At 41.9% G+C, this 23,352-nt stretch overlaps 1 protein-coding gene across 4 annotated transcripts in view; it reads right to left on the bottom strand.

The window, feature by feature from the left end:
• The window catches only part of SPIDR (scaffold protein involved in DNA repair), a 206,012-nt gene that overhangs the window by 51,995 nt on the left and 130,665 nt on the right, over window positions 1-23,352 (bottom strand). For 3 of the 4 annotated variants that reach the window (XR_009967598.1, XM_062633442.1, XM_062633441.1), the window contains one exon: window positions 19,493-19,725. The exons of the other annotated variant lie outside the window; for it this stretch is intronic. Coding sequence is in view for 2 of the 3 variants with exons in the window: in XM_062633442.1 (XP_062489426.1) it covers window positions 19,493-19,725 (233 nt within the window). In the remaining variant the exon portion in view is untranslated. The remainder of the gene's footprint in view (window positions 1-19,492; window positions 19,726-23,352) is intronic. 4 annotated transcript variants of the gene reach the window in all.

Consider the following 23,352-nt stretch of genomic DNA (forward strand, 5'->3'; position numbering starts at 1 on the left):
GGTCAATCCACTGTGAAAACTGCCTAAATTGGGGTTTGAAGAATTCCTTGACAAACAAATCAAAACTGCAATGTCCAGTAGCCCCCTCTCTCCAACCCCCCTGAGTAAGAGGCTGTTGCTCTTAACCAAAACGCTTGTTTAAACACAGTTTCACCTACCTTCCCTCATTATCTGGTCAGAATTAATGATTATCTGATTAATAAATTATTACTCAATTACCACTTAACCCAATCCCCATCCTCCTCGTACACCTTTCCAACCACAGTAAAAACAATGAATGTTCATCTCATCATCTTCTTTTCACACATCTGCTTCCCCTCCTCTCTTTCCCACTCTCCCCAGATTAACACATTCTGGGATTTATTTTCCTGTATCATACCCAAGAACTAGAGAGCCCTCCATACCTTTTTTGATACAGGGTGAATAGGAGATGCTGGTCCTAAGCCTACCCTCTGCACAGCGTATTCTGCTCTCAAGCTTCTGAAGAGTGTCAGACTGCTGCAGTATTTGCAGTTCCAGCAGAACTCCTCAAACAGTGGTCCCACATTGCCCAACATCCCTCAATCCTCCTTACTCCTCCAATGCTACTTTTTGGGGTTCTTTTTAATCTCACTTCATTTTAGAGAAGAAGCTCCATAGCCCAGCTCAATTAATTTGTTCAGAGAAAACTTTCATTCATCCTGAATGAACCAACTGCTTTAGAGCAGATCAAGAGAAATACAAACTCCTGAATAAAATTCTGATCACTGTACTGCCCTATTCCACATGCTCTGTAAGTGGTATATATTGTGTGCCATACGCCAAAAGTGATTTGTTTATTGTCTTGACATTCTTTACGTTCCCTACACTGTTTGGAATGCCACACTACACAGGGCGCAAGAAGATAAGATCATTTATGTATGCAAAATATGACCTAACAAGTGTGTAAATCCCTTATTTGCATATGCAAGAGAAAGAGCTGTTAGCGCCAATACTATTTGTATGTGCAGTTCTTTGCTTTACGTGCCACATCAGTTGGCAAACAAACAGTAACTATTCAGCAATATTCACCTCTTTCTATGGTATAACAGTGAACTGGGGAGAGAAAGAGAAAGGCAAGAGTTTTATGTCCATTGATAAATAGCATACTGACTGCAAACTAAGTAGTGTAGAAATCTCAAGCTTATGCTGTAAGAACAGAAATCCATGGCTGACAAAATAGCAGAAAATGGAAAGTGCAGCCTGATCAAAAAATCAGAACTGCAAGAGGCTGTGCTGCTCTGGGGGAAAACATGGGTCTAGAAAGAATAAACACAGTTTCTATGTACCCTTCATACATATAAATGTACACACAAACCCCACACATTCTAAGCTGTTTGGTGGGGTTTTTAATCCATAAAGCAAATATAAATAAAACTTACTAAACCTTCCTGTGTTTGGAATCTGAAGGTGGTAAGGTTAAGTACTCTGAAATCAACAGATGACACATAGAGTTTTTAGTTTATATATTCTGCACTGTAGGATATCTGGTATTACATCTCTTTTGAGTATTTTGCACCTGAGCTTCTCAACATATGGTTAAAGAATATCTACTTGTATTAGCATGATCTGCAGCTTGAACAGTCTGTTAACATTTGAATTAGGGGACATTAGAGTCCCAGTGCTGGGTAACAGGAAAGCTGTCAGCCCTGGCACTTGGGTACGTGCCACCCAAGCTGCTGCTTTGCACATATGGAAGAATCATGAGATGCCCTGACAGAGGTAGCTGGACCTGTGTGGTCTATGCTCCAATTGTCAGGATGGGTTGGGGACAGCTTTCTCTCATCTTGAAATATTTCAAGCTGTCTCTCATCGTGAAATATTTCCTGCCTCTGGTGTCTCTCAGCTGTCTCTCATCTTGAAATATTTCCTGCCTTTGGTGGCATGAATCTTTTGGGCTGGAGGAGGAAAGTCTGCCCCTTATCTCTTTCCCCCTTCTCTCTCTCAACCCCAAATGTTTCCATGGTAGAGATAGCTGTAGCTGCTGCCAAAGAAAACAAGGCATTTTCCCACCTTGAGGACATTCCCCTTTGAACATCAAAAGTCTACGGCAAACAATGGAGTTGAAACAGCTTTGCAAATAAAAGGTCACAAGAAGTTTTCATAATGGAAAATATCAGACTACTTACGGGCAGGGGCTGCTTCCAGCTCACAAACACTACACATGCTTGCAAATACACTTCATTTTGGGCTGAACTAGTCTTTGCTGAGATATTACATGGCGCAGTGATGTAACTTGAATTCATTCTCCCTCTAGCTATTTTGTATTCACCTTAATTGTCAGGTCTTAAAAACAGAAAATTTTTAGTTCTTTGGGAAGAGGATGACTTACATACGGTAAGAAGCTAAGCAAACTGTGGGGTGTTCTGAAACAGCAGTTCACAAATTAAGCAGTTCAGAAAGTAGGGGAAAGGAGAAAGGGCATGTGCTACTGGAGAGCTTCAGGAGGAGAACAGAGCATGTGACAAGATGCTGATGGAGCTGTGCTTTGCAAGCTCTAGCCAAAGGACAAATGAGAAATGCTAAGAGACCTTGGCTGCCAGAAGCTACTGAACCCATACTAGAGGCCTCCATGGAGACTTGGCAGGACAGGATTCAGCAGCAGCAGGAGCCACATGTGTTCTGGGCTCCTGCTCTCTGCTTGTGCATACGCCCAGCCCTGCAAGTACAGCAGACTCCCATGGGGTCATGCTCTCCCATGGCCACCGTGGCCTCTGCCGCTCAAACATCCCCTCCATTCCACTCTCCTACATCATCAGCATCTTCTGCCTCCTCCACAAGCACACTCCGGTGTTCTTCCCTCTTTCCTGCCTCTCAGAAGTGGAGAGATCAGCAGGAAATCTGTGATACCTCGTTTAAGTGCTGCTGCTATGAAGATAAACAGAGAACACCTAGCCCCTAGACCAAGAGCAGAAGACGGAAGGTGACTCAAGAAGCATTTAGTGTGAAAAATACAGGACAAGCTATAGCTGAACGGCTTTCTGGCACAAACCCTTAGCTAGACTAAATTCCTTCAGATGTGCGTAACAAAATAATTTTCCTGGGTGACATTAACGGGGTTTAAATGTGCACCTTAGATATTTGGCATGCATTTCCCTGTGAATTCTGCATATAGGTAAGCCTTCAGCAAAAAGGGAAACTATGATTATCTGCATTTTTTTTTTTGCAGTGCTGGGGCAGTAGAGGATGGGAGTGGGGGGCACAGGTTGAAGGCTCTGAATTTTTAGGGCAACTCATTATGTTGAAACCAAAAATTGTCATAATTTCATAATAAAAACAGCTTGCTTTGGATTTGTTTTTTATTATCCCACTCCCCCATGAGCCAGAAGAGCTGGTGACTGGAAGCATAGTTGAGCACTTGCTCATTAAAAGAATTAACCCCACTACATGTTTCACATATCACCATCCTGCCAACTCCCATGGGAAGCCTCTCAACGAGACTATCACTCTCACTTACATCCTGCAACTTCTCCCAAGATTTCAACACCTTTCTGTACATTCATCCTTGACCTGAAGTGCTCAGTATGGAAATATCCCTCCAATCTTACCTTCCCTTCTCCTTCCCCACTTAGAAAAGCCTCATCGGCCAATGCTTTCTTCACAACAGAATGAAGAAAACCTGTGGGTTTGACTAATTGCAAGAACACACCCAAATACATTAGAAGAGGTACTACTGAGAACAAAACATCTGAGGTCTTAGATTTTGAATGCGGGGAATTGAGAAAATAGGACTTGACTGGTAGAGGAAACTGGTACTTAAAGATCACTGATAACTGGGGAAAAAAGATATTGTTAAAGTCACTGGTATATAAAGACTGTTTCCATTTGACAGTTTTCATTGCTCCACATGAAGTGCCAACTGGTTTATAGACACTGCAACTTATATTTTCACAGAGATTGTCAATTTAGACTAGTCTGGAAGCTTAATTCAGTTCAGTGCTTCCAAATAGAAAGAGAAATGAAAAGCTGTTATTGGTAAATGGCACCACATGAGTAATAACACAGATTTTTCCTTTTTTTTTTCACTCTTTTGCCCCAAGGTACATGTGCCAATCATCACAGACTGTCTAGAAACCTTAATCAGGTTCATGCCCCATCAGACTAGGCACATGAGACAAAACAGTTTGTTTAGACTGCTCACATGCTTTAACAGAAGGACACAACAAATGTGTTTGTGTGTACAGAACAGGCTAAATAATCTACAGAAATCAGTGTTATTTTTCAGTGTTGTCCCTTATCTTTATCAACATTGCAACGTGTATGGATGGCTTTGCCAACCACACCAACAAGGTCTTCAATTCCAGTATCTCCCTAAAGCTCCCTCTTACTCAGCATCCATTCCATTTGTACATCTGTACCCCAAGATAAATGTCTCATTTTTTTTTCTTTTTAAGCAGGCAACCTGACTATTTCTGAGATCAGAAATACACTAAGATAATACATATATATACAGAGAGAGAAAAGATGCATTAAGCTATTTTGGAAAGGGGCCAAAAGAAGGGAGTTTTCTGGCAGTTACACAGCATAAAGAGTAAGGTATATGGTGAATAGATTAGATAAAATTAGTAGTTGTCATCCCATACTGCCTGATGACAGAAACTGCAGCTTTATCTCTCTCCTATCCATGCCTCCCACATATCATGTGCCTCATTAAGATGCTATGGACACAACACATAGGAAAAAGACCATCCTCAAGCAATCAGAGAAAGACATCAAAAGTATCTGGGAAAACTCCTGCCAGATTTGGTCAAAAAGATTTCACGTGTTTGCAGGGTTTAGTTATTTACTACCTTTTCTCTATCACAGCATTTGAGGAATGGGAAAATCCATGCTGTAAACAGGTGCCCTGCCAGGGTCAAAAATGCCTCTTTACCAAAGAACACATGTTCTTTGTGTGTTGGAAAAACTTGCAAGACCCATAAATTAAAGAAAACAGACAACTGACTCAGGCAAAGGATTGGTCAGTCAAGATCTGGCTATGTTAAATTCGTCTGTATTAAAATTAGATGTTACGGAAGTACAGGCTGTGAGAAAACACTAAAAAACCACCTTTGCCAAATATTTGGTAGAGAAAGACATTGCTTTTTAGGCTACATAGTCCTGTAAAAACCTATCTGATACACTGATCTATGTCCACAATATCCAAAGCTAGCAGCACAATGCTGATTGTCCCAGCCATATTTGTGGGAAAATTCTGTTAGATGAAACTGTTTTTCCCAATTCTCCACATTCCTTCAGCTAATTTCTTGCACAGAGGTTTTAGTTTCAGTCACAAGGGCATGAGGAACAAATAAGAAAAGACCCTCAACGGCAGAAGTCAATTCAAAACAAGCCCAAGGGCCAGCATGTGATGACATTGCATAGGTCATTTCCACAACAAAAACCACTTATGAAGCACTTAGGAGAGTAGTAAATATGAACAAAAATGTTTCCTATCAGATCACAACGAACAAGTTTCCAGCAGATTTACCGAATCATTGTACAAAACATTCCAGCACAAGTTTGCTGGTTTGCATTAAAAGGAAGAATGTGAGCACATCAAAGCCTGACTTTGCCTAAGAAAGTATTCTTCTGGCCCTCAAAAGACTTCGAAATTAGAATGAACTGAGCCTTGACTCACATTTGTAAAGGTAATTTGGAGCCAAATCACAGAACATGCTCTGCAGGGAAGCCTAGATATAAGGTTTCCCACCTGTATTTGGAGGGTACAGCTGTAAGCACTATATGTGCATAATTCATGAACTGTGCTTCCAGTGTCTCACGGGGCTTTCAAGAGCTCCTTGCATTCTTTTCAAGTGGATCATTAAGGGTGGTGTACCTAAATGGATGGGTGGAGGAAATGTATCTGAACAGAAGATTAGAAGTGATTCAATTTTGGGAGATAACCTGACTCTTTGTCTTGGTAATACCACAGTTCAACCATGTGAGTTGACATTGGCAACTGGGGCCACTCAGCAGTTTCACATACATAGACTTTTGTGCAGGTGAAGAAGAATAGCATTATAAAGCTTCTCTCTGTGAACCTAAAGGCACAATTCTGTCATGATGACGGCTGATTTAATCAACGTTTTCATGAGGAGGCTAGGCTTAACAAGGCAAACTAAAGCTCTTTACAATGATCTTCTTGAATTCCCCTCTACTTGAAGAGTTCAGCACTGACAACTGGGACAAAGATAAGAGAAATGGAAATCCATTCTAAGACTGGTTTACAATGACTCAGAAATCTTCTCTAGTCTCTGTAAAGCACACTGCAACTAGAGACAGAAGACCTGGTAAGAAGAGAAACAGCAATGATGGTCTTCAGTGCAAGCTACCCTTCTCAAGAGAAGAAAACTTGGAGAGAGAAGCCAGCCCTGAAACTTCCCATTCCAAAGCTTTAACTATTAAAATGACTAAATTAGCTGTGAGACATCAATAAGCTCATTCCATACCTCCTACAGAAATGCAAAGCAGAGGACAGACAAAATTTCCTACTTCTTCTTTTCAGATGCCTCTATTGTTGCCTGGATGAGTGGAGCTGCCAGAATTGCCTGGGGAACACTGACTAACCAGGAAAGGAAAGTGTCATATTGACGCAAATTCCAGAGACCACGGTGCCTGTTAGCTGGAGCTCTGAAAACAAGCACTCCTTGTGCCTTCCTCATTCTCTGTTTTGCAGTTGCTTTTGTTATTTATTTTTAAATACCCTTCTGACTAACTATCTTCCAGAAGAAGGGGAAAAAAAGGAAAAAGCGAGAACTGGGAGAAACCAGAGAAGGATAGCTGAGCCATCAATTCCTATGGGCCAAACACTTAGGTCCAATTCATCCTGTGCTACTGCCAGCCACTTACATCACTCATAGCAAAAAAAAATGAGCAGTCTAAACTGGCGTGTTCAAGCCTTGCAGGAATACTGCTTATTCCCGACTCATCCTAAAAGCTAAACAAAACCCACTTTTTGTACCTGCTTAGCTGCAAAGCACTATTTTGAAAGAATAACTCTTAAACAAGCAGTATGCCACTTAAAGACGCAAATCTCATTATTTGCTCCACTGACAGATTTTACACAAAATCCTCTTGATTCTGGAGAATTAGTTCATTAAAAAGGTGCATGATGTTCTAATATATATCCTATGTCAGCACAAACAGCCTTCGTGTAAACACACAACCATGAGTAACAACTCTGTTTCCATCAGAAGCCCTTTATCCTGCGTAAGAGGTCTGCACGCTAATAGATGTCCTAGGCTAATGCTAACTAGCTACAGCTGGCTCACTGCTATAAAAAGCATTAATGAAAACATAAATACTAACTTCTCCGCTTCCCTCAGCCCTACGTCAAGGCTGCGCAAAGGCATCACTTTCCAAGCGGTCTGTGTGAATGAACTGGCTGCTCTGAACCAGCTCGCTCTGGTTCTCCACGGTTTGTTTACTGAACAGCGTGTGCAGAGACACACTGAGCACGGGGGGCGCAGGGGGAGCGGCAAACCACGTGCCCGCCTCGCTCGCCCAGCGGGTCCTCCCGTAACCCGGAGCCCTGCGTTTCTCCTGGCGGCTCGCAGAAAGGAAGGAAATATCTATTAACCAAGGGGCTGACCTGTGGGCATAAGAATGTCAGTCCACCCCGAAGCTGACGGAACACAGCCCGGTTCTTACTACTGTGTTTTGCTGTAATGTCGCTTTGCTTTGCTCTAGTGCCGTTACAAATTCAGTTGTAATAAATAATACACGCAGTGACATACACGGAGCAGAGAAATGACACTTTATGCCTCAGGGTTCTGTGTGCTCTCCAAACTTACTACAGGGTTTATACTTTTATTGTGCCAAATAGAAAACAAAATTGCAGAAAAGTGAAAGAGACTCAGATTTATCCAGTGCATATTCAGAAAAGGGAAAAACATCTATTTCTGCTCAGTGGAAAAAAGGATACGTGCAACTCCAAGATTTCGGAGTTGCAAATTTGGACCAAAACATCCGGAAACTGAAGTGCTAAGACACTCCATGATTTTTATTCAACCGTATTGTGTGCACATACATTCTTCTCTCCTTTTTGACTATTGGACTGTTTCTCTGCTATTATAAAAGGGTTGGTTTTATTCTGAAAGCAGTTACTTTGTCACTATCTGCATCTATGTATTTCAGCAGGTGACTTCAGACAGAGACAAACCCTTCAGGTCTTTGCTGGGAGGGCAGGCACACACAGTTACACTCATCCCAATTCCTTCCAGTCCTGTTTGCTGCTTCCTAAGAACTGTCACAATCTAACACTGTGCGAACATTAGCCCACCTTAAAGGGGAGCCTTCCTTTAGAAGCACATAAAGCATGTAACAGGGCTGCCTGTTTTCAGATGTATTTTCCATCTCAAAATACTGAATATGTATTTTAAAACCTGAGCTTCTGAAGTCCAACCAATAAGTAAGAATCATACCTAGCTTTTCGTCTTTTTTTTTTTTTTAATAATGGAAATCCATTTACACAGGAGGCTGAACAGGAGGTTTTGGGTTCTTCACCCAAAAAGCTTAGAAACACTCAAAAATATGTTTGTAAAAAAAAAAAAATCTTGTTTCTAACTGTCATGATTCTTCATTCTGATGATTTTGCTCAATGCATGACTTTTAAAATTTCCTCTGATTTGTATTACCCAAACAGCAACTCAACCTGGTGGGTCACCCCCAAATCCACCTTCTATATATTTAATGGGGATGAAACAAAGGTTTCATCCCAGAATAGAATCTATTGTATTTCACCTAGAATAGAATCTACTTGTCTGTGCAGGAGTTTCCTAATTCTAACCTACAGATGTTACCCAACACGGTGCAACCCTTTGCAAGCATTTAAAAATAAATTATCCATTTGCAGTTTGTTGGTTTGCTGAAGTTCCAACCTCTAAATCAGACATGGCACCTCCTATTGCTTTATCTCCCTTCTGCTCGGTGTGTATAACCAGAGTTCCAACTCAATTCTTACAAATCCACGACCTCAGCAGAGCCCCTTCTCACTTACACCACTGAAATGCGAACAGTCTGAGAGCCACTGATTTTCCTGTCAAGTCACCCACTTCAAATACCTGTTTTCTCAGGATGTTATTGCTACAATGCTCCCCTAAACCCTAGCAGTCCAAATACAGATGATGACTCAGGTAAACAGAAGCACCAAGGTATAGATGAGCTCCTATCACAGCTATTTTTAATCATGACTAAACAGCTCAAGAAAGTTTTGGAAGTTTTCAGTTCCTTTGCAAAGGAAATAGGCACTTACAATTAAATAGAAATAAAAAATTAAAAACACTTTTGCAGAGATTAAGCACTGAATGTTTTTGCTGACAATCTGTTCTACTTCCTATTTACATTATATATATGGTCGGTTATAGCTCTGTATTGAAGATATGACTTGTTGCAATCCAAATAATTTCCTTTCACATTTTTTCTCATGTCAAATAGAATTTACAAATTTTGGCATTTGTTCAGAGGCAGGGGAAAAAGCATAATCCCATTGTGATAGGACAAAGACGAGCATCTGTAGCTCTCGTAACTAGTTCATATTTGAATTCAACAGTGGAGAAAGCTGCTGCCTCAGGGAAGAAACGCGTAGCAGGAACTTCATAGGCTCAAGGGAAATAAATGGGCAGACAGAAAGGTAACTCACACAAAATGGTATTTTAATACCCTGTGATGACTTTAATATTCCTCATATGAGGACCTCAGCTCTACTCATTACTTCCTTCTCCGATGACCAACACACTCCCACAGCTGGGACTCTCCTTCCATAATCTTAACTACACTTGCCTGTGAAGTTGGGACTGTAGTGTAATCTGTTATCCCACACCACTGACGGTGTGCTCTTTGTACTTTCCCTGTTCACTTGCTCAGAAACAGAAGTGCATATCTCCTTTCCGGTGGAGTTTCTGCAGCATGTGCTGAAATGGGACCACAACTGCACAGCTGTGGGACTGTACCCCCCCTGACAAGCACACATTCCTAAGTATGTGGCTGCCCTTGTCTAGAATAATTGGGAAACTACTGAAAAATATGGAATAAGAAGATATGGAAGGCAGATGCAGGGACTGTGAGAATGAAGACCTTGTGCCCACTGTAGGAGAGGATCTGGTTCGAGACCCTCTTAAAAATCTGAATGTGCACAAGTCCGTAGGTCCTGATGAGATCCATCCGCGGGTCCTGAAGGAGCTGGCAAATGAAGTTGCGAAGCCGCTGGCCATCATATTTAAAAAATCATGGCAGTCAGGTGAAGTTCCTGATGACCGGAAAAAGGGAAATATAATCCCCATTTTCAAGAAGGGGAAAATGGATGACCGGGGGAATTACAGACCAGTCAGTGTCACCTCTGTGCCTGGCAAAATCCTGGAGCAGATTCTCCTGGAAGGCATGCTAAGGCACATGAAAATCAACAAGGTGCTTGGTGACAGCCAGCATGGCTTCACTAAGGGGAAATCCTGCCTGACCAATTTGGGGGCCTTCTATGATGGGGCTACAGAACTGATGGACGGGGTAGAGCAGTTGATGTCATCTACCTGGATTTGTGCAAAGTGTTCAACACTGTCCCACATGACATCCTTGTCTCTAAATTGGAGAGACATCAATTTGATGGATGGACCACTCAGTGGATGAAGAACTGGCTGGATGGCCACACACAAAGAGTTGTGGTCAATGGCTCAATGTCCGGCTGGAGACCAGTAACGAGTGGTGTCCCTCAGGGATCGGTGTTGGGACCGGTCTTGTTTAACATCTTCGTCACTGACATGGACAGTGGGATTGAGTGCGCCCTCAGCAAGTTTGCCGATGACACCAAGCTGTGTGGTTTGGTTGATACCCTGGAAGGAAGGAATGCCATCCCGAGGGACCTTGACACGCTTGTGAGGTGGGCTGATGTCAACCTCATGGAGTTTAACCATGCCAAGTGCAAGGTCCTACACCTGGGTCAGAGCAATCCCAGGCACAGGTACAGGTTGGGCAGAGAACAGATTCAGAGCAGCCCTGCGGAGAAGGACTTGGGGGTGTTGGATGATGAGAAAAGGAGCATGAGCAGGCAGTGTGCGCTTGCAGCTCAGAAAGCCAACTGTATCCTGGGCTGCATCAAAAGCAGCGTGACCAGCAGGACGAAGGAGGTGATCCTGCCCCTCTACTCTGCTCTTGTTGAGACCTCACCTGGAGTATTGTGTGCAGTTCTGGTGTCCTCAACATAAAAAGGACATGGAACTGTTGGGACAAGTCCAGAGAAGGGCCACAAGGATGATCAGGGGACTGGAGCACCTCCCATATGAAGACAGGCTGAGAAAGTTGGGGCTGTTCAGCCTGGAGAAGAGAAGGCTGCATGGAGACCTCATAGCAGCCTTCCAGTATCTGAAGGGGGGCTATAGGGATGCTGGGGAGGGACTCTACATTAGGGACTGTAGTGATAGGACAAGGGGTAACAGGTTAAAACTTAAACAGGGGAAGTTTAGACTGAATGTAAGGAGGAAATTCTTTCCTGTTAGGGTGGTGAGGCACTGGAATCGGTTGCCCAGGGAGGTTGTGAATGCTCTATCCCTGGCAATTTTCAAGACCAGGTTGGACGAGGCCTTGGGTGATATGGTTTAGTGTGAGGTGTCCTTGCCCATGGCAGGGGGGTTGGAATGATCTTAAGGTCCTTTCCAACCCTAACTATTCTATGATTCTAATAATTTTATATTTTTATAATATAAAAATATATGGCTTCCTTAAAGCCATCTTCCTATGTATGGATAATGATGCTGTACAGCAGAAAATAAGAAAGGACCTTGCAGTGACAGCACAACTTCCAAGTGTCATATGGCAGCACAATTGGAGAGGGAGTAGCAATAGGGTAGAGACTTCACCACACCCTACAGGGAACTTTGCTCCTATCTGCTATCTACATTCGTGTGTATGTGGAAGACAGTGGACAACAGGTGTCCTGGGTAGAGTAGCCCTCACAAAGAGAAGCTACCTTCTGCCTTCACTTCCATCTTTGCATTCTTCTTTCCATTGCTGCAGACACAAGAAAGGCAACTGGGAGCAACCAATACCTTCACCCCACTCTCAGGTGGCCATATGAAGTCAGCTTTCAGATGTAGCCCTTGCACATCTAGTTGCACAGATCAGTAAGTGCCTCTGAGCTGGAAGAACAGCTGCACAAAGGTCCTTACAGTTGCTGGTGGTAACTGCCTGATGGCTCAGATTAGCACCTCCAACAGGGCAGGATCTGGAGCTGCTTCTGCAAGATCTATCTCAATGACTGGCATACCACCAAAAGTAAGAGTGCCAGAGATGGGAAACCACATGTATATAAAATCCTGTTATCATCTGATACCGAATAAAACACAGCCCACAACACAAACATGTCAAAAAAGTACACTTTGCAACTTCATGATATTGTTCTTGGTCCATTTAAACAGGAAACCTCTCTGAAATACATTTTTCATTCAGTCCTAGCCTTAAGCACTTATAAAGCAGGTTGTCCAGAGAAGCCCACACTGCAACCAAACACAGTTTACAAATCAAGTATCAAGATTCAGTGAGTTACAAAACCATTTTGAACATGTATCAGGCAGTATGTGTTAGGTGAATAATCTCCATTTTCTTACTATAGGACTAAAATTACAAAACTAATCAAGTCTCTCTTAACTGCCATTCCACTTGAGTCCTTACACTGCGAAGTGTAATACACAGTAAGTTTATCCCAGGTTTCTGATCATCACTTTTTTCACTTGAGGAGTATGTTCTTCTCCAAACCCTGTGAAGCCCCTTTAGCCAGAGAGAGGGTTGAGGCATTAACCAAAATGAGTTTGAGGATTTCAGCACAGCCTGTAGCAGATTCCTTGCCACTGTGTTGTTGTTGACTGCCTTTGGCTGTGAGAAATACAACAAAACCAGGAGGCACTGCCGCCAGTCAGGACTGGCACATGAGCATAAGGTAACTTTAAGTGCAGCTGTAAGTTACATACCAATTTTAAACCACAATGCTTACTGAAAGAACTGTGCTGATGTTTCTTCGGACATTCACTGATCTATGCAGGTACTTGAGACTATGCGTACGAAGACTGTTTACCTGCCCAAGGTGCCCAGAAATTACATGCAATACTTGGGTGGTTAAATTTCTCTCCTAGCTGCTAGCTCAGCATGGCCATCCAGGCATTTATAATACTTATCACTGCTCACAGTCCTTGCCTTTTGTCCCATGATACCAGGAAAACAAATTCCAAAGACAAAATCTGGCTTTTATAAAAATTTTGGAGAGCTCTAGCACAACTTTTAACAATTCCTCCACGTCAGGACTGAAGTCATGTAGATGGTGAAAGGTAGAGGAGTAAAACACACATGGAGGATTTCTGCTCTTATACAAAAATTCAAGGGAAAAAAAGGTCAAAACCAAGGTAAAGATTCCATACCTTTTACATAGGCCGTCTTAGAATAATTCTCAACAAATAACAGGTGCTGGAAAATTACTATTCCTGGTTTAAAACAGACAATGTACAACAGCACATACCTTGACTGTGGGTCTAGAGCTGGCAAATTACCTTTTCAGATTGTTTGCTTTCTACTCCCTAGTCTGGTCTCCACTATAGGATAACATACAGGGGACCACTTTGCTCTTCCTCATTTACACATTCCCTTGAAAATAACCAGTTGGGTGAATACAGCCTTAAAAGAGACAGCAGTGGGAAACAAGGTGTTCAGGTGCAATAAACCTTCCCCAGATTTCTAAAGCCACATCATCAGATGTGGGAGGTGTGAAAAGGTATTGTTACAAGGTAAGTGGTGGTGAATACACAACTACATCATGATGTTTCCAAACCATTTATACATCTCTGTTATTTATGTATCTCTGCAATTTCTCTATCATAGGGTAGAGCTATCGGTTAAGTAGAGCTGTTCCTCCTTCTTGACCAACAAAAGGCTTGCGGGTGTGTGACACTCTTCTGTGAACATATGGGCACTTTACTGATCAGTTTAAGCACTTGGGCAGGGAGGAAATACGAGCTAGCAACCAGTGTCTTGTCTTTGCTGAACGCACACACAGTGTTAGTGTTGGCCATCTGATGGTTGGTTTCTGTTCCCGCCCGCTTGCTTTCCAAAAAGACTGAATCTCTGTCACACTTGTGGTCTATGCTGGCTGCTGTCTTCTGGAGACTCTTTTCTGTATCAGCAGCTTTTACCACTGCCCTGACATTTTAGAACAATGGCAAATTGATTAATTGCCTATTCCCAGTGCAGGGCCAAAACCCGGTGCTGCATGTTGAGGGGTCCTTTTTTTCCTTTGTACAGAGTATATCAGATAACAGTGCTTTCACCTTGCCCTTGGACAGGATAAGATTATGTAAATATTTAGCACTGAAAAATAAACGGTAATGTCAAATTAACAAATTGTTGTACTACAGTGGCACTGGAAGAAGCCCAAGTTCCATCTATCCGTCTGCACCACCGGCAGCAGGGAAAACAGACTTTCAGGGCTATGGGGGCAACAGCACAGGGAAACTACAGTGTTAAATATATAATACACTTTATTGCCCCAGCCAGACAACGTGATACCAAAGCAATTTTTCCAACAGCCTTTTGTCCTTATTCTCTCTTTTGGTGCCTCCAGTTAGAGAATTAAAAATAGAGCAGGGTGGAGGCAAAGGGGAATAATCCAAGTGTCAGAGAGTCTTAACTGTGAAGAAAAAAAAAGGAAAAAAGCAAGAGACTTCAGAGCAGAAACAGGTTACTAGACCTTGAACCACAGCTGTCAAGAGAACTATTACAGGTCTGCCAAGGAGCAATTGGACTACTTTGCAATATCAGAAGCACGTATCTTCTCTTCTGAGAGGGATCCGAAAAAGGGAAATCAGAGAAGCTTATGGAGTATCCTGTACTGCACTTCAGTTACCTATTTCCTGTTTATTTCCCACTTGAAAAATCACATCCCAGAAACATAATGTAATTTTAAAAAAACTTACATTTATGACCATTCCATTTAAAACATTTTGTTGAACGAAAAAACACAAAAGACAAATGGAATGCTGTAAACAGATTTAAGTCAGCCACAAAAAACATTCTGACAGATGTTAGCATCTGTGAACATGGATCTTTCACGACACTCCTTTCCAATCTGGGCTCTTTTCAGATAAGAAGACCTCCAGTTTTTTTTGTTGTTGTTGTTTATTTCAGTATGCTTTATAAAATGTAAGCTAGGTTTTCCATACCAGAAGGGTGACTTTTCGATATATGAGTCCACCTACTTGGAATGTTAGTTGCAGCACCTGACATTCAACTTCTAGTTGTGCATGCTGCCAGACAGGTTATCCCATTGGCTAGATTTGTTTTAAGATAAACAGTGAAGATCACTGGACAAAGGAAGAGAGGAAAAAAGGAAATCCAACTTTGAAATTAATTAACTTTACAGAATTACTGTTTGCAAAAAACCTGTTTTATACAGAATTACATATGAGCAGACTACTCAGAAACTTGCAACAACTTGCTAGAGCATAATGAATCCCAGCAACTATCATGTTTCTGAGGGCCTGCTCAGAAAGAGAAATGTGACTTTCCCCAAACTTCTGTTTCTTCCAGCCACTCAAACAAATCCTTGGCTTCTCTAAATATTTTGCTCCCCAAGGGTCCTGCTTGCATGGCAGCAGGCCTTTCCACTGCTTTGAGATCTGGCAACTGGCAAACAAAGAGCAAAACCAAAAGAACTATTGATGACTACTGCATAGAGGCTGAGAACATTATGTTTTAAAGTAAATGTACTGCCTTTCCTTTGTTCTTGGAATAGACAGTTATAGCAGGCTAGAGTGCTAATTTTCAGGTAGGAAGCAGGACAAATCATATGCCAAGAGAAACAACTGGAAAATTTCTCTAGTCACCCACAAAGATTTTAAAATGTGGATTCATAGCTATAGCTAGCATTGTTTTATATCAGCAGTGGTTAGCTTTTCCTTCTTAACAGACAACACCCTTTTCTCTCCAGCCTCCTCATCCAAATCTCTGACCAGTTAAACTGCCTAATAGTCCTAAAAATGCATCTATTTTAGTTTCACAAACAACCAGCCATATTCTTTAAGGCATAAAACTGACCAGCTCTATTTTTTACTGAACTCACGTGGCCCACTCAAAACAAACAGATACTGGCAAGAGCAAAATCCAAATTATACACTGCTTTATCCCAGGAACACAAAGTACAAGGCCGACGCAGTGAGTCAGACACCTCAGCACCAGTGAGCTGCTCAGGTTGACAGGAGTCTCTTTGGGATCTCTGTACATGTGAGGCAGGCCTTTTTTGAAAAGAGTCAAAATAATCGGGTTTACACAAACGTGTCATTAGCAAAAGTATCTCATCAGAGGGGAAAAGGCAGTAAAAAGTATGCTAGGAATGCTGGAAATGAGCAGACAGTCACGGCGAGTCATATTTTCTTCTCTCCCCCCCTCTCCAAGAAACTTCTTCAGCATGAAAAGTCCATTTGCAAGAGCAGTTAATTATGGGGGGAAAGGCAAATAATTCAACAATAATTCAGGGAACGTGGGACCAATTTCTGTACAGCAGAAGCCAGAGAACTTCTCAGTCTGTGTTATGATTTCTCAGTGTCCTCAGAAAATGCTTTAAATACTTCAGCTAAACAGACTTAAACCCATCAGACGTATCCATTTGTCTATCACTAAGAAGCCATATTCTACATATGTGTATTTATGAACAATAAAAGCTAGATGCATATAGGCATTTCTGTGATTTTTATCTTTTACCAATTTTTATGTTTTTAAGCAATTAAATGAATCCATTTCCTTACAATGAAAATAGCAGTTTCTCCCACTATTTGCCAGTCTCTTTCTAGAAACTGGATGTCTTGCACAAAATGCATCACTTCTCCTCTTCCACATTTAATTTCATCCCTTTTTTCAGCTTACTGTGTTTTTTATGCTTCCCTGTGGCAACAACATCTAGGTTATTGTGGAGTGCATCTAGGTTATTGTGGAGTGCTACAAAAGAAGATACACAATAAGACAGCCTGTCCAAAATACAAACCAAGTGACTATTCATCTACCTTGATATCTAATTACAAACTTCTGTTCATGAAAGAATGAATTATCTAACTCATCTTGCCTCATAAAATACAAACCTTTATGGCAGTTTCACTTCACAAAAAGAAGTTTACAAAGAAAAAAAAAAGTTGGTTTTTTTTTTGGTGACAAAAGAATGAGCCATCAGTTGGTTCAAAGGACTGCCAGAAGGCGTTGGACCCTTTTGCTCACTATCAGGTGACAGACACAGACATTTTTGACAGAGGAGAAAAGTCTCATGTGGATGTCTATCAGGTATGGAAATAGCAGCTGATAAAGCAGTACGAGGTGTTTTCCATTCCTCAGTCTTAGAAGAGTTTGTTCTCTTCTTTGCAAAAGAGAAAGTGGGTTGTTTTTCCTCTTCAGGATCCACGAGACAGTCTGACAGCTGCAAACAAGGACAACCAAGCTCTTTTCTGGGCTGGGATATCTATAAAATGTGAGGAACTCAGAAGAGGCCAGTTTAACAACTGCACATGAGAATAGCCAGCTACAGTATGCACTCAAAAGCAACAGACTCATTTTTTCTTTTATTTCATTTCTATTTCAAGTTTGACATAAGGAGTGCAATCTGAGATTTCTGTTTTCTTTCACCCCATTCCTGCGAAGGGCGTGGGCTCAGGCAGGTTAACTACCTCAAATGGCGTGACTGCAAGTTAAGTATACTTTTGGTTAAAAGTTGGAAAGGAAATACAGAGACAGTATTGTCATTTGAACTCTGCTAGAACTGATGCTGCTAAAAATCAGCTTGAATAATAGACTGCCAGCTGCCTTGACTTGATCAAATTTAGCCCTCTGGAAGAAAAGTCTAGACAGAGGAATACTCACCTCAAAATCACATATTGATGTGAGACTGGAAAAATACTTTTCGTCTCAGTTTTAAAAAAATATATACTACAGCAAGAACAAATTAAACATAAAGCAATGAGTTCACATGACAAGATGTATCGATTGCTTTTAAAAAAATAATGCAAGTTGAGGTTAATATAACTATTATATGCAAAGGAGCTTTTTAAAAAATACTGGGGACACGGCTGTTGATAATTACTTTCCTGTGAGGGATGACCGAGCTTGCATTTTAGGAAAGAACAATCTTCCTGAATTCCTCCTGGAGGAATTTCATTTATCAATGAGTGCTGTAAATTATCCAGTCGCTTACAAGGTAGTGAGAATTGGGAGAATTCCAGTATTTCAAAAGCTCAGGAAGAAGGACCTGTGAGCATGCTACTACCCACCAGCAGGGTGGCTTATTGGAACTCAAATTCTTCAAACCTTGAAGAATCCCTTCAAAGCCTATTGAAAATTACATCTGGAGAGCTCTCAACGGGGCCTTTTAAACTAATTGCACATCTACAGAGCAGAAAACTCTGCAGGAAGAGAAATCTTCTAATGTCCTGAGACGCCGAACTTAGAAGCTTTATACAATCTCTGCCACTGTAACTTTCCTTAATGAGCTTCCTGAGTGAAAACAAAATTGAATGTATCTTACCTTTCAAATTTTTTAAGTCATCATGAGCCAAATGTTAGTGCAAAACCAAAGGAAGGAAAATCAATAATAGACACAGTGATCTCAGATTGAGAACTGCCGAGAAAGACTCTGAAATCACTATTTGGTCTGAAACCTTGGGGATCATAACAGGAGAAGGAGAGGATGCAGCAGTTCAGTACTGATCAGAAGGGAAAACTGTGCTTGGCATAGCTTTTGTACTTAAGAAAAGGAGGTCCCATTCTTGATTCCCTACACAGGAAACAGACCAGTATTAGGATGCAAACACTAAACCAGAAATGCTTAAAGCCACTGGTCTGAAGCTGTATGCTCCATAGGTTTTGCCTATAAGATTTCTTCGTTATTGTTAATGTTTTGACACCAGATCACTTTTTACTGCAGAGAAGCTGAACTGCTGTGACCTCCAGTTTTCCAGAACTCAACAGGAGCCTTTTCCAGTGGCTTCACAATGGAGGTTTTCATGTCTATGCCTATGTTTCTCTAATGGAATCTACGCAAAATCCCCATTTTATAACTCCATCTCTCTCTATATTTCTCTTTTGCTTCAGGAGACCACTCTATCAGCATAACTTACTAGCAGAGCGTACTGGAGACTGAAATAGGTAAATGGTAAATAACAGTTACTTTGTTAAACGCAACGAACAGTATAAGATGTTGAAGATCATCATCGGTTTTAAATTAAATTCCCATTAATTTGTTTTCAGTCTTCTGGTGATGACACAAGCTATAGACAAACCCTTCCCTCCTTTGGGCAGGACTACTTCTGTGTCACACCATACCGACTAAATAACTACACACTTCCATCAAGAGCTCCACACTTTGCTGAGCATGCTTATTCCCTGCAAGCTGGCGATTAAGAATGACATTTCCAAACTCCCTCCTTTTTAGTTTCTCATATATCACAGCCTCAACAAAAAAATTCCCATGCATCTTACTACTCACCTAACATTTGGTGGATCTGAATTTATGATGGGTGTTGCACAAAGAGACTTGTTTCCTTGAACGTGACTTCCATAACCTCTTGCAGGCAAACAGTACACCCTTTGGATAACGACTCGTACATGCGCTTCTTTCCAACCCACTGCTCCCTGGCTTTCCACCATTTCAAGCAGAGAATCATTAACAGCACTCTGTGCTAAGGGATGCTTGTTACAGATTTGTGGAGCACAAGCGACCTGGTGAAGGAAAACCCATTAATAGAAACATTTCATGGGGGCCTTGAAACTATGCAGTGCTAAAGAGTAAAACTTCAGCATGAAAAATCACTGAAAGAAATGCAAAATCAGTTTCAAAATACCTACTGCACCTAAACTATCTTACAGACTAGTGGCCAGTATTTACTATTGATTTTTAATGACCTCTCAAGAGAGCTGAGCACACACAGTGCTCTCCTGTATTTAACTCATACTCTGCACTGACCTAACTCAGTCCATGAGAGATGAGGGTGACACCAGCAGGAAAACAATTGATATCAGTATTTATGATTCTTCCCTTTGAACTGAGTTTCATTTTTAGTTTGTTGATATTTTGTTCCTTCCTCTTCTAAAATGGGTCAACTCCAACTTGAATGCTTCTGAACTTTAAGTTGAAAATGAACAGGTGTCTAGTTTCAGAGAACAGTAAGCTAGTCCTAAGACTTGCACATTTCAATGTAAAATGTTTCAATGTAAAAGAATTAGATGATTAATGAAAAGTATAGAACTTTAAAAGTCCAATCCTCCTTCCAAAAGTAGGTTCCAAAGCACTTCATTAATTTTAAAACATATTTTATAAATAAAATCTTCCAAACTCTCAAAATAAATTATATGAATAAAATTCTGCTACACTGTGCCTTAATCTAAATGAGTAATTTCATTAATTTTAAAATAAATTTCTCAGTAAAAAGTGTATGCAAGTATAGACTAACATGATCGATATATATCGATGGCTAAGCACCACGGGGGGAACAAGTGAATTGTTCTGGTTTTGGAATACCACAGTAGAAGCTTTTTACAAGGTAGAACTGAAGCAAAAAAAGGAGAGTTGATTTATGTAACTTTTCCGTTCCCAGGCCTATCATGGGAATTACATATAAGGCAAACACAAAATGTTGACACTCAGTGTTGTTCATCAAACCTGTAGGGCCAAACTTCTCAGATACTAAGTATTAAGAATGATTTTGGGTGGCCAAAATAAAGCCTTTACAAGAGAAAGTGCTAGCACGGACTATCAGAAAACCAGATCTCTTAGAATACCTCAGCTTGCAGAACCACAGATAGAGACATGCACAGTCAGTAGTCACTTTAACATAAGGTCAAAATAGGAAAGAAAACAAATTAAAGGTGCAGGAAAGGGAGGTGGTGTTATTACCAATTGGTGCTTTAAAGAAAGCATAGGATTGCTTAGGAAATGAGTTAAGAAATAAAGTGAAAAAGGAATGTTTATTTAAAATAATATCTTGAGTGAGTGAGCAGAAAACTGATTTTATTTCAAATAAAGCTTAGCTATTCAGCTCTAAGGAATAAGAGAGAAATGAATGGAAACTCAAGCTACTATTACTGTTTACGGGACCCAAGCTTGTACACCAGGTCTAGTGGGGGCTGCTGGAGCTGGTCTGATAAAGAAGGGAAAGAGCGGTTTTGGTAGGGGGCTTGCCAGGCTGGTCAAGGAAGCTTTAAACTAGATGTGTTGGGGGAGGGGGGCATCATTCCATCCCAACACACCCAGTCAGTTGCCAGCACCTATAATAAATGCTCGGAGTGATGTAGAGATATTCCAGCCTCTCCAGCCAATGAGCTGGCTTCATTTGGAGCTCGGCTCAGATGCCTCTATACAAATGCCTGCAGCATGGGGAACAGACAAGAGAATTAGAGATGTGTGCAAGTTTATGGGGGTATGATATAATAGGCATCACAGAAACATGGTGGGATGGCTCCTATGACTGGAGTGTTGGAATGGAAGGTTACAGGCTCTTTAGAAAAGACAGGCCTGGCAGGCGGGGAGGGGGAATTGCCCTTTATGTTAGGGATAGGCTGGAGAGCATGGAACTCTGTCTGGGGACAGGTGAGCAGTTAACAGAGAGTTTGTGGGTCAGGCTTGAAGGCAAAACAGCTATGGGAGACATTACTCTGGGGATCTGTTACAGACCGCCTGATCAAGGAGAACCTGCGGATGAAGCACTCCATAGACAGATAGGAAAAGCCTCACGCTCACAGGCCCTTGTTCTCATGGGTGACTTCAACCACCCTGACATCTGTTGGAAGGACGGTACGGCCTGGCACAAGCAATCCAGGAGGTTCCTTGATTGTGTGGAAGACAACTTCCTTCTGCAAGTGATAGAGGAGCCGACAAGGAGAGGTGCCTTGCTTGACCTCATGCTCACCAACAGGGAAGGGCTCGTTGGAAATGTGACGTTCCAGGGCAACTTGGATGCAGCGATCATGAGATGCTCGAATTTGAGATCCTCAGGACAGTGAGAAGAGCGTGCAGCAAGCTCACTGCCCTGGACTTCAAAAGAGCAGACTTTGGCCTCTTCAGGAACCTGCTTCGGAAGGTTCCATGGGATACAGCCCTAGAGGGCAGGGGGGCCAAGACTGCTGGTTGATATTCAAGGATCACCTGCTGCAAGCTCAGGAGTGTTGCATCCCAACCAGAAGGAAGTGCAGCAGGAGGGCCAGGAGACCTCCTTGGATGGATAAGGAGCTCCTGAGGAAAATTCAAATGAAAAAAGAGGCTTATAATAAGTGGAAGCAAGGACAGGTGGCATGGGAAGAGTACAGGGATGTTGTCCAGGAAATTAGGAACCAGGTTAGGAAAGCTAGGGCCCAGTTAGAATTAAACTTAGCTAGAGGTATTAAAGATAACAGGAAGGGATTCTACAAGTACATAGCAAATAAAAAACAGAATGTAGGCCCCCTAAGGAAGCTCTCGTGAGAACTGGCTACACAGGATTTGGAGAAGGCTGAGGTTCTGAATGACTTCTTTGCCTTGGTCTTCACTGGCAAAGGTTCTGACCAAACCACCCAAGTCTTGGAAGGCAGATGCAGGGACTGTGAGAATGAAGACCTTGTGCCCACTGTAGGAGAGGATCTAGTTTGAGACCGTCTTAAAAATCTGAACGTGCACAAGTCCATGGGTCCTGACGAGATCCATCTGCGGGTCCTGAAGGAGCTGGCAAATGAAGTTGCTAAGCCACTGTCCACCATATTTGAAAAATCATGGCAGTCAGGTGAAGTTCCCGATGACTGGAAAAGGGAAATATAACCCCCATTTTCAAGAAGGGGAAAATGGATGACCCGGGGAATTACAGACCAGTCAGTCTCATCTCTGTGCCTGGCAAAATCTTGGAGCAGATTCTCCTGGAAGGCATGCTAAGGCACATGAAAATCAACAAGGTGCTTGGTGACAGCCAGCATGGCTTCACTAAAGGGAAATCCTGCCTGACCAATTTGGTGGCCTTCTGTGATGGGGCTACAGAACTGATGGACGGGGTAGAGCAGTTGATGTCATCTACCTGGACTTGTGTAAAGCATTTGACACTGTCCCACATGACATCCTTGTCTCTAAATTGGAGAGACATCAATTTGATGGATGGACCACTTGGTAGATAAAGAACTGGCTGGAGGCCGCACGCAAAGAGTTGTGGTCAATGGCTCAATGTCCAGCTGGAGACCAGTAACGAGTGGTGTCCCTCAGGGATCGGTGTTGGGACCGGTCTTGTTCAACATCTTTGTCGCTGACATGGACAGTGGGATTGAGTGCGCCCTCAGCAAGTTTGCCGATGACACCAAGCTGTGTGGTTCGGTTGATACCCTGGAGGGAAG

Source organism: Pezoporus occidentalis, unplaced genomic scaffold (genome assembly GCF_034315485.1).
Source record: "Pezoporus occidentalis ecotype Australia unplaced genomic scaffold, CSIRO_AGI_Poc_V1 ctg4, whole genome shotgun sequence".
Taxonomy (NCBI): Eukaryota; Metazoa; Chordata; class Aves; order Psittaciformes; family Psittacidae; genus Pezoporus; species Pezoporus occidentalis.